The sequence below is a fragment of the Canis aureus genome, chromosome 29 (genome assembly GCF_053574225.1).
Source record: "Canis aureus isolate CA01 chromosome 29, VMU_Caureus_v.1.0, whole genome shotgun sequence".
Classification (NCBI taxonomy): domain Eukaryota; kingdom Metazoa; phylum Chordata; class Mammalia; order Carnivora; family Canidae; genus Canis; species Canis aureus.
This window is the reverse complement of record NC_135639.1, coordinates 6,040,474-6,054,584: the sequence shown is the minus strand read 5'-3', so window position 1 is coordinate 6,054,584 and position 14,111 is coordinate 6,040,474. Positions and strand designations below refer to the sequence as shown.

Sequence of the window (14,111 nt, the reverse complement as noted above, 5' to 3'; positions counted from 1 at the left end):
GCCTTTGAACAGCACTGGGCTTTCCGTTTAAGAGGAGATGAGTTTGGTGTTGGGAGAAACCATGCCTGGTATCTCAGCTGACTCCTGGTATGAACTGGCCATGGAAGCCTAGCATCCTCTCCTGGCTCCACTCAGAGCAAAGCCTGCATTTCGTAGCTCACTCTTCTCAAAGGCTGCTCTCTGGGCCCAGGGCACGTGCAGCTTCTCAGGCGATGTGACCTGGCTGCAGGACCAGATCTGATCCAGCACAGAAAGGAGGTGGCTAGATGGCAGCAGGGACAGGGGAGCTTGCTCTCTTTAACAGCATCCTACACAATTCTAGTGAGAAAATGCAAGGTAGAGCAGGCTCCAAGGAATAATGATGACTGTGTGGGGACGTGGGGATGGGGGGAGAAATAGAGAATAAACAACACAGAGATCTTATACAACATTTTCAGTCTATAAGGCTCCCTATAAGAGCAAGCATGGGACACTTGGTGGCTCAGTGGTTGAGCGTCTGTCTTGGCTCAGGTCATGATCCCAGGGTCCTGGGATCAAGTCCTACATCAGGCTCCCTGAGGAGAGCCTGCTTCTCCTTCTGCCTGTGTCTCTGCCTCTGTGTGTCTCGCAGGAATAAATAAAATCTTATAAAAAGAGTAATCACTAGCTTCCATTAGTGCCTATGTTAGCAAGGCAGAGTGCTCTCAGAGGCCAGGGAGGCAAAATTCCTGATAGTCATTTTGCACAGAAAGACAGTACCTGGCAGAGAGGAACATGGGAGCCAGAGAGCTCAGGACATGGCCATTCTTAGCACATCTTTTGGCCAAGGGAAGAGTGAGCCTATGCTCTGGGGCTTGTACTGCCAAAAATTTGGAGGGTTTTTAGATCCTATGTGTAACAACCCCTGTTGAAGACTATATGAAGAATTCAGGAAAAGAGGTTAAATGTGTGGCTTAAAGCTGTATAGTGGGGCCACCTGAGGGTAGAGCTCAGCCTATCCCCTCTGGTGCTCTGAGGTGTATCGAGGCCTCACCTGTACCGGGCCCTACATGGGCCTTGAGGACAGACAGCAGAAGACCTGACATGCATGCACCCCCTGCTGCTGAGTGGAGAGACAGGCAGGTGCACATGGGTAACAGGGGAAGAGCCAGGATATTTACTCGCATGCCGCCCAAGGGACCCCAGGGTTAGGTAGATATGGGATATAGAGCTACTGCTGATAGAACGGCTTCATTCCCTCTTTCCTTGCCTCAGGAGACCAGGATAAAGGAGCACCAGCAGTGTCTGGTGGATGCTAAGCTCTAGGAACTGGGTAGACAGACTTGATACTGCTCTGTCATCGATGCTGTTTTGATTCTACGTAGGTCCTGTCACTCTTGCTTTTACCAAGCAATTTATCTTCTGGGAAATGTGGTCACTTAAAAAAAAAAAGCAAAACTTTGCTGCAATTCGAATGTGTCCATTGATAAATTTGTTTTCCTTACAAGGAAAAAGAGATAAAAGAGATTTGTGTGTGTGTGTGTGTGTGTGTGTGTGTGTGTGTGTATGGATAGAAATTTCCAAGCAGTTTCAGACACATGAGCTTACAAACAGCTGGAAGGTAGGACTGGATGGGGGCTGGACTGGGGTGTGCAGAAAGGTAAGACCAGGAGGGAGAAAGAGGGAAAGAGACTGGTCTCTACAGAGATTTAAAACCAAGGGGCAAATTTGATGTACGAATACCCCATAAAGTGGCTAAATCATGGCCGGAAACCAAGCAAAGGGATACAAACAGTATTTAAACAAGTATAAAACATTTTAAAGAGAAAACAAATGCTAGGTCACTGCTTGGGAATCTGGACATGGGATTTTGACAAAACTGGGTCTAGGGCAGGGGGAGGGATGGCTTGGGGTTTTAATGCCCCAAATGCCAATGGGCTGTATGGCTTAGGAAACCAGGTACACATGTGATAGAATGACTGTAACATCCCTGGAGGCTATAACACGGTATTTGTGTTTCCTGGTAACTGTGAAGCACTGTGCATGCCCAGGTAGAAGCCACCACACGGTTAAGGAGAGTTGCTACTTTCCCACAGAGACAACCGCACAGCAATGTTGATGGTCGATTTGAACATGCGAATTTTTAGCAACACGAATGACAGAGTCAAGAGTCTTACAACATACTGTCAATTAACTTGACGAGAAATATTGGAAAGTCCTGTTTTAGTGAAGAAATATTACTTTTTCTTTTACTGTCTTCTATCGCGAAACAACACTATTCAGCTTCTTTACATTTCTCTTTGGTCTCAAGATCTTTGGTCAACCAACCTTTGACAAAGGTGCTAAGAAAGCACAACTGGGAAATGGTAATCTCTTTGATAAATGGTGCTGGGAAAAATGGATATCCACATGCAGAAAAATAAACTGGACCCTTATCTTCTACCAGTCACAAAAATTAACTAAAAAAATGGGAGTAGTGACTCAAGTGTTAAGACTTGAAACTATAAAACTGCAAGAAGAAAACATAAGGGAAAAGCTCCTTGACATTGGTCTTGGCAAAGATTTCTTGGACACGACGCCAAAAGCACAGGCAACAAAAACAAAAATAGACAAGTGGAACTACATTGGACTAAAAAGCTTATGCATGGTAAAGGAAACATAATCAACCAAATGAAAGGCAGCCTACAGAATGGGAGGAAATATTTGCAAACCGTCTGACAAAAGGTTAATACATGAAATATATAGGGAAGTCCTACAACTCAATAGCAAAAAATCCCAAATAACCAGATTAAAGAATGAGCGAAAGAACTGAATAGACAGGTCTTCATAGAAGATGTACCAATGGCCAATTATATGAAGAGATGCTCAAGCTCACTGATTACTGGGGAGATGCAAATCAAAAGCACAATGAGATACCAGTTCACACCAGTTAGAATGGCTGGTATGAAAAAAGCAAAAGATAACAAGTGTTGGCAGGGGTGTCGAGAAAGGAAGCACTTGCTTCCTTGTCCCATTCATTGTGGGGATGCAAAGTGGAGACAGCCTTTGCAGAAAACAGCATGGAAATCCCTCAAAAAATTAAAAATAGGACCACCATAACATCAGTAGTCCCACTTCTAGGTATATATCCCAGGAAACTGAAATTGGGATCTTGAAGAGATACCTAAACTCCCATGTTCACTGCAAAATTATTCACACTGCCCAAGACGTGGAACCAAACTGTGTCTCTTGATGGATCAATAGATAAAAATATAAAATATAAAAATATAAAATGTATATACTACATTTGTAGTATATACACACTACTGAAGACTATTCAGGCTTAAAACATAAGGAAATCCTGCCATTTGAAACAACATGGATAAACGTGGATGACATGAGTCTAGTGAAGTCAGACACAGAAAGACAAATACTGCACAATCTCACTTGTATGTGGAATCTAAAAAAATAGAACTGATAAAGGCAGACAGCAGAATGGTGGTGGCCAAGGGGCTGGGGGGAGGAGGGAGGAGGCCATGGGGAGGTCTTGGTCAAAGAGTACAATGTTTCACTTATGCAAAGTCAATCCTAGAAATCTGCTGTACAGATTCTATAGTTAATACTATAGTTAATAATATTATATTGTACACTTAAAATTTTGCCAAGAGGGTAGATCTTATGCTAAGCGTTCTCTGTCTCTCACACACATGAAGGGGTTGGGAAGCATCTTTTGGAGGTGATGAATATGTTTATGGCATCGACCGTGGTGACGGTTTCATGGATGTATACTTCTCTCCAAACTCATCAAGCTGTATATGTTAAATACCTACAGCTTCTTGTATGTCAATCACATCCCAATAAAGTGGTTTAAAAACAAGTCTGTTTTCCACAGCACGTCCTCTGTATTTCTAGCTCATTTGGATGCTGACCTTTTTACTCTGTTGTGATGCTGTCACCGGAAATCTTATTTTTAGGTACAAATACCCGTTCCTCCAACAGTGAGTCTTTTGCTTTTGCTTTTTTTTTTTTTCTATTTGCTCAGCAGGTGTATATTCATGATCACCATAACCTAATCATTCCTCCTGTTGCTTGTCAAAGTGATCTTTTAAAAGGTCTTTTACCAGAATAAAAAAAAAAACAAGTGGAGGCATGAAGTCACACCTTAGGAATAATTAAACGTGTGGTAAATGTCCTTGTTCTTTCTTAAACCCAATTTTGTCAGTCAACTCCAGTGAATCTCCTAAACAGCACTGATCGACATTCCCGAGACACAATGTCCCTTTCTGACCGGACTATGAGAGTCGAAAGATACGATTGAGAGATTGAGAAGTTGGTAGCAAATCTTTCTTTCTGATGGAAAATTTTTTTGGAGAAAACCATGCTTTATATCTGGCCATGTGTGGCAAGGAAACAATGAATGTTTATCAAATTTTAATACTTTTGGAAGGCCTCCTCCCTGTTGGTCTCTCTAATCAGCCATGCTGCAGAGTTGGAGGAGCAAGGACTCGGGACTGAGAATGACGTAGGCTGATCTGGTGTCAACCTCACATACCAAGAGGCCCTCGCAAAGTCATATATGCTCTAGAGACTCTCTTCCCTCATTTGTCAAATGGGGACAAGGCCATCACCTGACTCAAAGGTGCTGAGACTCAATGAGTCCCTGACATGTGACAGGCTCTCAGTAAACCTGAATTACAATAAAGAGCAGCCACTGATCATGGGGAAGAGGAAATCTGGCTCCTGGGCATTAAGAATGGGAGAACGTGTGAGGGAGAAGAGAGCTCCTTGGTCCTGGCCATGTTTACAACAGTTACCATATTTGAAAGTTCAGGATTATGTCCACAAGGGCTTTACATCTGTGTCCTTCATGGATGACTGTCCCCAGGGCCTAGCACATCATAGGAAACCAATGAAGAGTGCTGAATGACTGGGTAAGTAATTCCTGAACCCATCTTGGGACACAGAGGGGTAAGAGAATCACCTAATCTGAAACCTTGGGAGGTTGTGTACACACTTTGTATATTAAATAAAAAGTACAGTTGTAGCTCAAGGATTTCAAGTTCCCTACACTTCTCCCCTCCTTACTCATTTCAGTGAGTGAGGGTCCCCACTGCCCTAAGCCTTGTGCTTATTCTGGGCACCCTCCTAGCCTCCTCTGAGCTGAGCCTCCAGAGCCCTATATCACTGCATATGTACATGGCACCATCCTGAAAGAGGCAGTAGGAGATCTCAAGTATAGACTCTTGAGTCTGAGTCCTTTCTATACTCCGGGGACAAAGGTCACCGTCCCTGTAATTCCTTTCCTCACCCTTAAACAAACCAGCACACACACTTTAAACGAATGAGCCTAGTTTGGATCACCAACAGGCCATCTGTTGGGTACCCCCACTATTAGGTATTGTGTGGGGTCCAGCATGCATATCTTTAATCCTTATAACCATCCTGTAAGGTCTACATATCCCATTGCACAGATGTAAACACAAGGCTCGGTGTTCTAGCAACTTGCTGAAGATGATAATGCTGAGTAAGTGGTAAAGGTGGACTTGACTCATGGACTTAAGCCGAAGTCCATGACCTTTCTATTCAGCTACAATCCCGTGTGCTGCCTCCACCTTAGATACCACCTAATTGGCAACAGACTCCTGTCTCTGCTGTTCCTTTCGCTCCAGAACCACCAGTCAACTCCTGTAATCTACCGTTCATGGATGTAGCTATAACTGCACCAAATCTTTTTTAGAGGATAACTTGAAGGCTGCAATACTGGCCACCGCAGGCTTATTTCTCAGGTAATGGTAATGAACTAAACTGGGTGACCTACCCTCGAGTCTGAGCACACTCAATGGGGGGAGGGGGTCTTCCTCCAAGAGGGGAGCGATGGGGAGGCACAGTAAACATGTTTATGCCTCTTTGTTGAATATCTACTGACCCAGGAAAAGAAATGAAAAACCTTGAATAACCTGAAAACTTCTGTGGGCAAAAGGCAGTCCAAAAAGAAGCAAAGCTGGGTAGAGTTTGGCCAGTGAAATTTATTCCCCTCTGGTATGAATCTGCCCAGTGGTTTGAACTATGCCGCTTTCTAGAGGTTAACTTTCTGTCTTCCCCTGGAAACCAATACCGGTTATTCATTTCAGGTCTCACCCAAAACTTGAGCATAGGAGCAAGAGTTGCCAGGTCACATTTTACCATGGGTGAATTAGCAGGATGCCTCCTTGGTGGGACATGGCAATGACACTGCTTGCCATAAAATGGCAAACAACAACAACAACAAAAAACAAAAACCAAACTCCAAACAAAACCCCTCACATTTGGAAGGAAAAATAGGTCATGCTTCATTAGCTACATAAACTTGGGGACAGGCTAGATCTCTCCCTCTCTCTCTGTGAAGTCAAAGACCAGAATGGATGCTCAATGCCTGTCATGTGGTCTTCGCTTATCTGGAAAACTCACGGAAAGCACACAATTGTGAGTAATTCATGATCAACCATGACACAAGAGCTTTTGCATTCTCCATCCTCAAGCACTTAGGGACTGACAACTTTCATCAAAGCTCAGAAATGGCTATTTTAACTTGGTGGGAGGGGGATGGTGAGCAGCAGCAGGTGAGAGGAGAAGGGGGCAGAACCATGTTGATGATGCTTGTTCTCATCCAGCTGGGCTTGCCTTTCCTACCCTGGAGTCTCCATGTTGGGATGAGAAATCTGAGTGGAAAAACATGGATGTTTAAAGGCCAAGAGGCTTAAGACGAATGAAGCTGATTTTAGAAGTAGTATAAGCTGTTGAGACTTGACTCAGATCACAACCTGCCCTGCTGCTGCCCCACCTCAAATTTCAGGCCATAGGACAGTGCCACGCAGGGCTCTGTGCCACCTCCTGGGGCCAGCAAGCTTCCAGCTCGGGGTTGGGCACCACTCGGCACCGGCCCACGCACCCTCTGAAGTGGGGGGTAATCTCTCTCACAGGAGAGCCTGTGCGGTGGGAGGGACTCCCGCTGGCGAGTATGAGACTCCAGTTTGGCCAGAGGGCTCCGTGTCACAGGTCATCAGATTGGGTCTGTGATGGATGCATGACCAGGGCCAGGTAAATTAGCATCTTCCTTGGAACCTGGCTGCTGGGGCCGGTTGGCTGAGGGTCCTGGGCTGCTGTGTTGCTCAACATGGCTTCATCCTTTGGGGCCCTCTTCCATGACCACCTTCCCATGAGGCTGGGGTCAACCCTCCTCCTCTCGTCCGTGCTGTAGGGGCTGTCCCCTCCTCACATTTACCACCCTGGCCTTCTTGCCTCTTGTCATGTCCCAAGGCTCCTGCCTCACTGTAAAAACCCAGCTGCCAGGGACAGTGCCCGAGGCCTGCACAGAGCAGGTGTGTGCTGAGAATGAATGAGTGAAGAGCAGCGGGGAAGGCAGTTTGGGGAAGGCACGCCACGTCTCAGCTGCCCTACCTGGAGGGAGTCGACTGTGATTTCTGTAGAACGAAACATCTTGGGTAAATGAACACTGTCTCCTGGCTTCTCTTTCCCATGGCTATGGATTTTCACTTCCTCATTTACATCAAAGGAGGTATTACCATGCCGTCCGACGTGGAAAGAAGATACAAGGTCATCAGGAGACAGATGTTTCACAAACACAGGCAAAGTAAGAAAGCTTATCGGCAGGACAGCCAGAGGGGGGCCCGGTGCTGACCTTGGCAGCAGATAGGGCTCTTGCGTTCAAAGAACACATCACTGAGGAAGGAGAGTGGGAGCCACAGAGCCCAGAGACAAGGCCTGAGCTTCCCGGCAGTGCAGAACCTGCAGTGCCCATAGTGGAGCAGGTGACTCACAGGGTTCGTGTGTGCAAGCGGCCGTCTGGCCTTTCTCTTAGCACAGGATGGTCAGTAATTTCAGGGGTGCAAATGACTTCTGGAAGGAGGTTATGAAGGCACAGGTTTGGGTTCAAAGTCATCACGCTTAAACCCGTCTGTCTTCACATTTTCACGAAGAGACTTCATGTCTGTCTCTTGGAAAAAAAATGACAACAGTCTTATCGCTAGGATAGTACATCAATTTACAGCCTTTGAATTCGTAATAATGGAACACTTAGATGTTTTGCCATTATCCAAAGATAAAATTTAGCCTTTCAGAGGGAATTTTGACATCCTATTGTATTTTACAATTACACAGAAAGTGATGGATTTTAATTACTGGTTTTATCTTCAGAGGGATAAAACTTATATTTGTAATTGTAGTTTGGAAGTTCCAATGTCATTATGTCTTTTGAAAGAAGAGATGATGACATCTTGCATTAAGCCCACAATTTACTTGATCTAATCTTTTCCTTAAAATGACTTTATGCAAATGGATTTCTTGCGTTTGGGCGGATGGGCTCCTCCCCACTGTCACTAACTGTCCCGACTCCTGCTGCTCATGCCCACAGAGGCCCTCTTTCCAACAACTGGAAGCTGTCCTGTTCTCCTCGTATTTCTCCTTCTCTCTTCTCCAAACTGACCCTTGCGCTCAACAGAAAATGGAGCCCCAATGGACAAGTCTTATCATTTCCTTCTCATGGGGTGGGACAAAACGGAGACTCTCCTGATTCCTAGACGATAGGACTCTCGACAAAAGTATCTTCTCTCCCATCGCTCATCTCCAGAGTTGTAGATGATTAGGAAATGTACTGCCCCAGGTGTATCATAACGCAAACTCATTTAAATCAGCCTTGCAGATAAACACTGAATATTTACCAGCCCATAAAAACTGTCTGGCCAGCTCACACTGTATAAATCAAGTGACACTATTTTCTGGTGAGTGATAAAATAGATAAAACTAACATATTTTCAGGACTTCCCTGATGCAAATTGTTTGTGGCTCTAGACATGTAGTTATCTGTAAGATTAATTTCCAAGTAACGCTTTCAGTAACCACGGTTCAGATAAACAGCATTGGCAAAAGTAAATTTTCTGCCTGAAGAAAAATATCCAGCTGTATTTCAGAAGGAATAAAGGTCATATCACATTGACAGAAAATCTTTGTGGCTATTAAAGACTAAACTGGAGTAAGGGAGCGAAACACAAGTTACAGTTTGAACTACAGATAACATTTCTGTGACATCAACATAAAAAGCCTTGAGATACAACATTTGTGGTAGAAAAATCGGGGGGCGGGTGGGTGGTGGGGGGAGTTTAAACTCCTTGCCAATGAGAACATTATCAACAATGATTAGGAAAAGAAACAAATGAACAAAAACACCCCGAAAGGTATTCGAAAAGGGTATTACTTTGCTAGTGGGGAGCTGGTTGCAGGCATATGTTTTGAATTTTCGATCATTCTATTTGTAGAAAGATTTGGAAGCAGGGTTATTGTATTGAAATAAAATGCTGGATTGAGAAAAGTCCATTTCAAGAGGGAATGGTTAGCTGGAAGGAAGGGCTTTATCCGGTCAGTGTTTGGGCAGCCAGGTCTGGAGAATAATGGACTTCCTGAGTGTAACTGGACGCTTCCGGATGACTCGACAGTTGGGTCAGGTCACCGGGGTGGGGGTGGCACAGGCCAGCAGAGTAGGAGCCCAGTGACTCCTGGAGCTCTGAGTTGCTGGGCCTCAGAGGGGAACTAAAATGACCCCAAGGCAAATGCGGTCCAGATCCCAGAGCATTTGCTAATCACGGGAAAATGAAATATTGCGAATGTGTTCCTGACAATAAGTTTTCCTTTTCTGAATCATGAAAAGCTAATTTAAAGCAGCCACTGTAATGCAGCATTAGGATGCGCTCAGCCCAGTGCATCTAGCTGGCCAGGGCCCTGGCTGGGGCAGCTCCCCCCGCCTCCGCGATGGTGAAGGTCACATCCTGACCCTACTCCAAGTCCAGGTGAGGGTGCAGAGGGACGGTGGGAAGTATGTCACACTTTGGCAGAATCAGGGCTCTTGAGTCAGCATCTTAGAACAGCAGGACATTGATGAATATTTAATAACTGAGAGAATGGGGTGACAAATGAGGATCTCTGCTCTCCAGGTCACAGTCCAAGCTCTGGACAAGCACAACTGCTGCAGTTCCCTGGAAAGGCCCCAGGGACGCCCTGACCCCCTTCTGTTCCGTACGCAGGAAATACCCTTTCCCTCCACCTCTGCCAAATGACTTTTCCAGGGCAACCTCATGTAGGACGGCTTCCTGGTTAGCTCCACACCCCACTGCAGGCTGAGCCCCCCTCTTCCATGCCCCACCACATCAGAGCACTCACTACTCAGCCCTCAGCCCCAGGGGGCCAGCGCCTTGCTCACTAGGCCATGAGCCTCCTGTGAGCTCAGCTAGACCTTTATAGAGTTCAGCCTTACTAGGCACCATGCACCTAGCGTGCTGCTAGATGTGTCATAAAGGATAGGTCAGGCTGTGTTAGAGGGCCACAACATACCCTTGGAGTGGACATACTGCAATCCCTATTTTACAGATGAGCCCAAGGTCACCTTGTTAGTAAGTGGTCTGTTCAACACCTGTGGTAGGCAGAAAAAGGGCCCCCCAATGAGGCCCACACCCTAATCCTCAATATGTCACCTCATGTGGCAAAAGGGACTTTGAGGATGCAATTAAGTTTGGATTTTGGGAGGGGAGATTCTCCTGAATGGTCTAGATAGGTGCAATATGATCATAGGGCCCTTATAAGAGGCAGGCAGGAGGGTTAGACGCAGAGATGATGTGACACAGAAGCAAAAGCCAGAGAGACAGAGATTGGCAGATGCATGCTGCTGGCCTTGAAGATGGAGGGGGCGGGGGGCTATGAGCCAAGGAATGCAGGTACCTTGGGAAGCTGGAAGAAGCAGAGAAATATACTCTCCCCTAGAGTCTGCAAGAGTAACACTGTCCTGCCAACAACATAATTTCAGGACTTCCAACCTGCAGAACTGTAAGATGACAAATTTGCATGGTCACGAGCCACCATGTTTGTGATTTGTTACAGCAGCCACAGGAAACTCATACGGTGCCCTTGAGCTAGACAACAGGGCAGCTGTACTGATATGGAAGGGAAGGAGCACACTGCATTTACAGAAGAGGTGGTTCAAAAGGCCGTTCTGAGAAGGTGTGCAGGGCCACAGCTGGTTCTGGCACACATGCTCTCTGCCCTCCTAGGGAAGTTTGTGCAGCAATCTGAAGTCCCAAGAAAGGATTGGCTGAAGTACACCGAGCTCTAGGAAGTCATGAGCCTGAGGTGGGTCCCTAAGCTTGTCATTTCCAGGAACTCTCTGAGCATCCCTGATGCCAGGGAGGCTCAGTCCACATGCAGGGACTCTCACGGCAAATGTACCACTGCCCAAAGGGTACCTCAGTCCTCAGCAGGAGGGTGGGGACAGGAGAGGCAGGCTGGGAGCTGCAGGGCAGCAGTCCCCCACCTCTCCGCCCCCGCCAGGAGGTGGTTCGGGTCCCCAGGCAGTCAGGCTGCCAATCTCACTGTCAGCCACAAGGATGCTGAGAATTCAAAGAAGGTAACTTCCTACTGCTCTTGCTTTTGAAAAGCTCAGTGCATGAGTCAGTTGTCAGTTTGCCTGCCTGTCTGGTGCTCTGGCTCGTGCTCTCTTTCTCTCTCTGGTCAGGCAGTTTGAGAAGGACTAATCTGATGAGATAATAAATACCAGCCTTGGTCACCAGGAATCTAAGGCGTGCAGCCAGCTGAGTCACACAGTGGCGGTGGCTCAGAGAGTGCCGTGGAGTTCCATCTGACCTCACTTTGGAAATGAGGCCAGACGCTGTAATATAGCAGGGCACCAAAGAGCACATTTGACTCCAAAAAGCTTCAAGTGCTGTGTGTGCTCTGGCCACGGAATGCTTTTTTGGAAGGGAGCATTATAACATGCCCTGTAACTTAAGAAGGGGGAGATTACTGAGTCCGGAGAAAGGCTAGGAAGGAATGGCCACTAGGGATGCTTCAGGCCACAAGGATTTGGCCTGTAGCTGTAGCCACTGTCCCAAAGTGACCTCACTTGGCTAAAAGGTGTCTTAAATCACTAAACCATTCAGAGCCCATCCAACCACCTGACCTGTGTATAGTGAGTGCCTTCTTTGTGCTTGTCATCGCATTCACCCAGAATGAGATTGAGACCCCACTCTGGCCTCAGGGCTTTCCTGGCCCAGCTGGTGAGGAGGCCAGGACTAAGGCCTGGTCAAGTTCCAGAGATGAAGCACAAGGTCCCAGATAGCACAGGCCTCCTCCTTCTGCATCCAAGTGGACCCATGAGGCCTGAGGAGCACTGGGAGATGCCCTCACAGATGCGATGACCAGGATGCTCCTTCCTGCCCCTCAGAGAGGTCCAAGTACAGAGGGGAGTCTTTGGCTGGTGAGGCAGCAGTCTCCATGACAGGACCCAGCCTTCAGAAACAACCATCTCTGTTCTCCTTGCTTGGTTGCTGCTTTCACATCACACCAAAAACCCAAGCCTTGAGAAGGAGTCATCATTTTCTGTCCTAGTTTACTGTCCTCATCACTCCTGAAACCGAAACCTCACAACGAAAGTCTGAGGCCCATATTGGATTTCCCTTCCCTCAGAGCTTGCCTGGCTCTCTGCCTGCCTGACCACAGTGGTCTTGCCACAGCCGGTGTCCCCAGCCAGAACTGAGGTCACCATGGCAAGGTGGCGGGAGGAGGGAGAATGACAAGACAGGGTGGGAACTGTGCTCTTAGAAAGTGCTCTCTATAGGATTTGCTGCTGGAATCTTTGAGCAGGACAGAGGCAGTAAGCCCTGGGGTGAGGAGTCCACTGAGCCCTGGCTGCCCTCCATGGCCCTAGACCTCTAGCCTCAGAAGATGGGTCAACGGAGGAGAGACGTGCCCAGGGGACTTATTATTCCCTGCTTTACATCCGGGCATCTGTTAGACTGTGGAGCTTCAGTGGAACTTTGTTCTAGGCCTGGTTCTTTGGTATGGTTGCACAGTATGTGTTACATATGGCCTTTGGGTCAATTGGCCTGGGTTCAAATCCCAGCCTTACAACATCAGGAAATTGACTTCCGGGTTCTGAATTTGAGCTTCACTTTCTTTAAATTGTAGTCATTTTCCCTGTCTCTGATGCTGGGAGTTAGAAGGGACAGGCCACACTGAGCATCTGGCTCAGCATCCCATTCACAGGAAGCAGTGAGTGGACAGCCTCTAATTGCCCCTACAGCGGCTTCCTGGCTTCCGGTCCATCTGAGCATCTTTTCTGGAACACACAAGTCTGTCTCTCCACTTTTAGAACCAAAATGGTTTTCAAGGCCCTCAAACATCTGTCTCCATGTTCTTCCTCTGAGCTCTGGTATCCAGGCCTCCCATCTGCTGTCCTTTCTGTGGGCCTTCCCGTTCAAGGGCTCTGTGTCAGGAGCAATCTCTCCCTGTCCTTCCTGATCACAGACTACTCATGCATCCAGTCCGCAGTGACTTTCTCTTTGGCACCCTCAGCCTTTGGTTGGGGTCCTTGTTTGAGCATCAAGAAGCACCCACATACTCAGAGTGGGTGTGTGTGGGGTCCCACCTGTCTGCCCAACTACCTGTGAAGCTATCTGAGGGTAGGGGTCATGGCTGACTCTTCTCTGTCACTCCCTAGGGCACATAGTAGTTGCTCACACATCTCTCCTCACTGGACCACACTGAGCCCTCAGGAGGGGCCTATATTTGCATGCCCAGTGCCTGGCACAGCCCCAGACCTGCCAGGGAGCCAATAACTCCAGCTGAATGGAGGGAAGTTTCATAGATGGTGAGCTGCAGGAGCAATGCTCAGGGACACGGAGCGAGCTCCCCAGCCCCATTGCTCTGCGCCCATTAGTGGCAGCCACCTACCTGGTCCCCAGAGCGTGACGCACTGCTGCTCATGGGTCTGACAGATGCCGTTGTAGCAGTAGCCATCCACCCCCTGACATGGGTGCCCATCGTGCAGGTACACATTGGCTGGGCAGTGCGGACTGGCACCCGTGCAGAACTCTGGGAGGTCGCAGGAATTGCTGGAGTCCCTGCACGCCGTTCCCGCAGGTTTCAGCTGGAAGGAGAGGCTGTTTATAGCACGTACACTGTGGGAAAGGGGGGACCAGCTGCCCAGCAGCACTCCTGGGGTAGAATGGACCAAGGCCATTCTCATGAAGCCTCACATCAAAGGGCAAGGATTCCAAAGGAAGAGAGGGACAGAGAGTCACTAAGTAAACAGAATCTTGCTCTGGGCTCCACTATGGGGGTGGGCAAGGCTGCTT

At 47.6% G+C, this 14,111-nt stretch overlaps 1 protein-coding gene across 1 annotated transcript in view; it reads right to left on the bottom strand.

The window, feature by feature from the left end:
* The window catches only part of ADAM12 (ADAM metallopeptidase domain 12), a 331,885-nt gene that overhangs the window by 36,288 nt on the left and 281,486 nt on the right, over window positions 1-14,111 (bottom strand). The window contains exon 14 of the mRNA XM_077877237.1: window positions 13,708-13,903. Coding sequence (XP_077733363.1) covers window positions 13,708-13,903 — 196 coding nt within the window. The remainder of the gene's footprint in view (window positions 1-13,707; window positions 13,904-14,111) is intronic.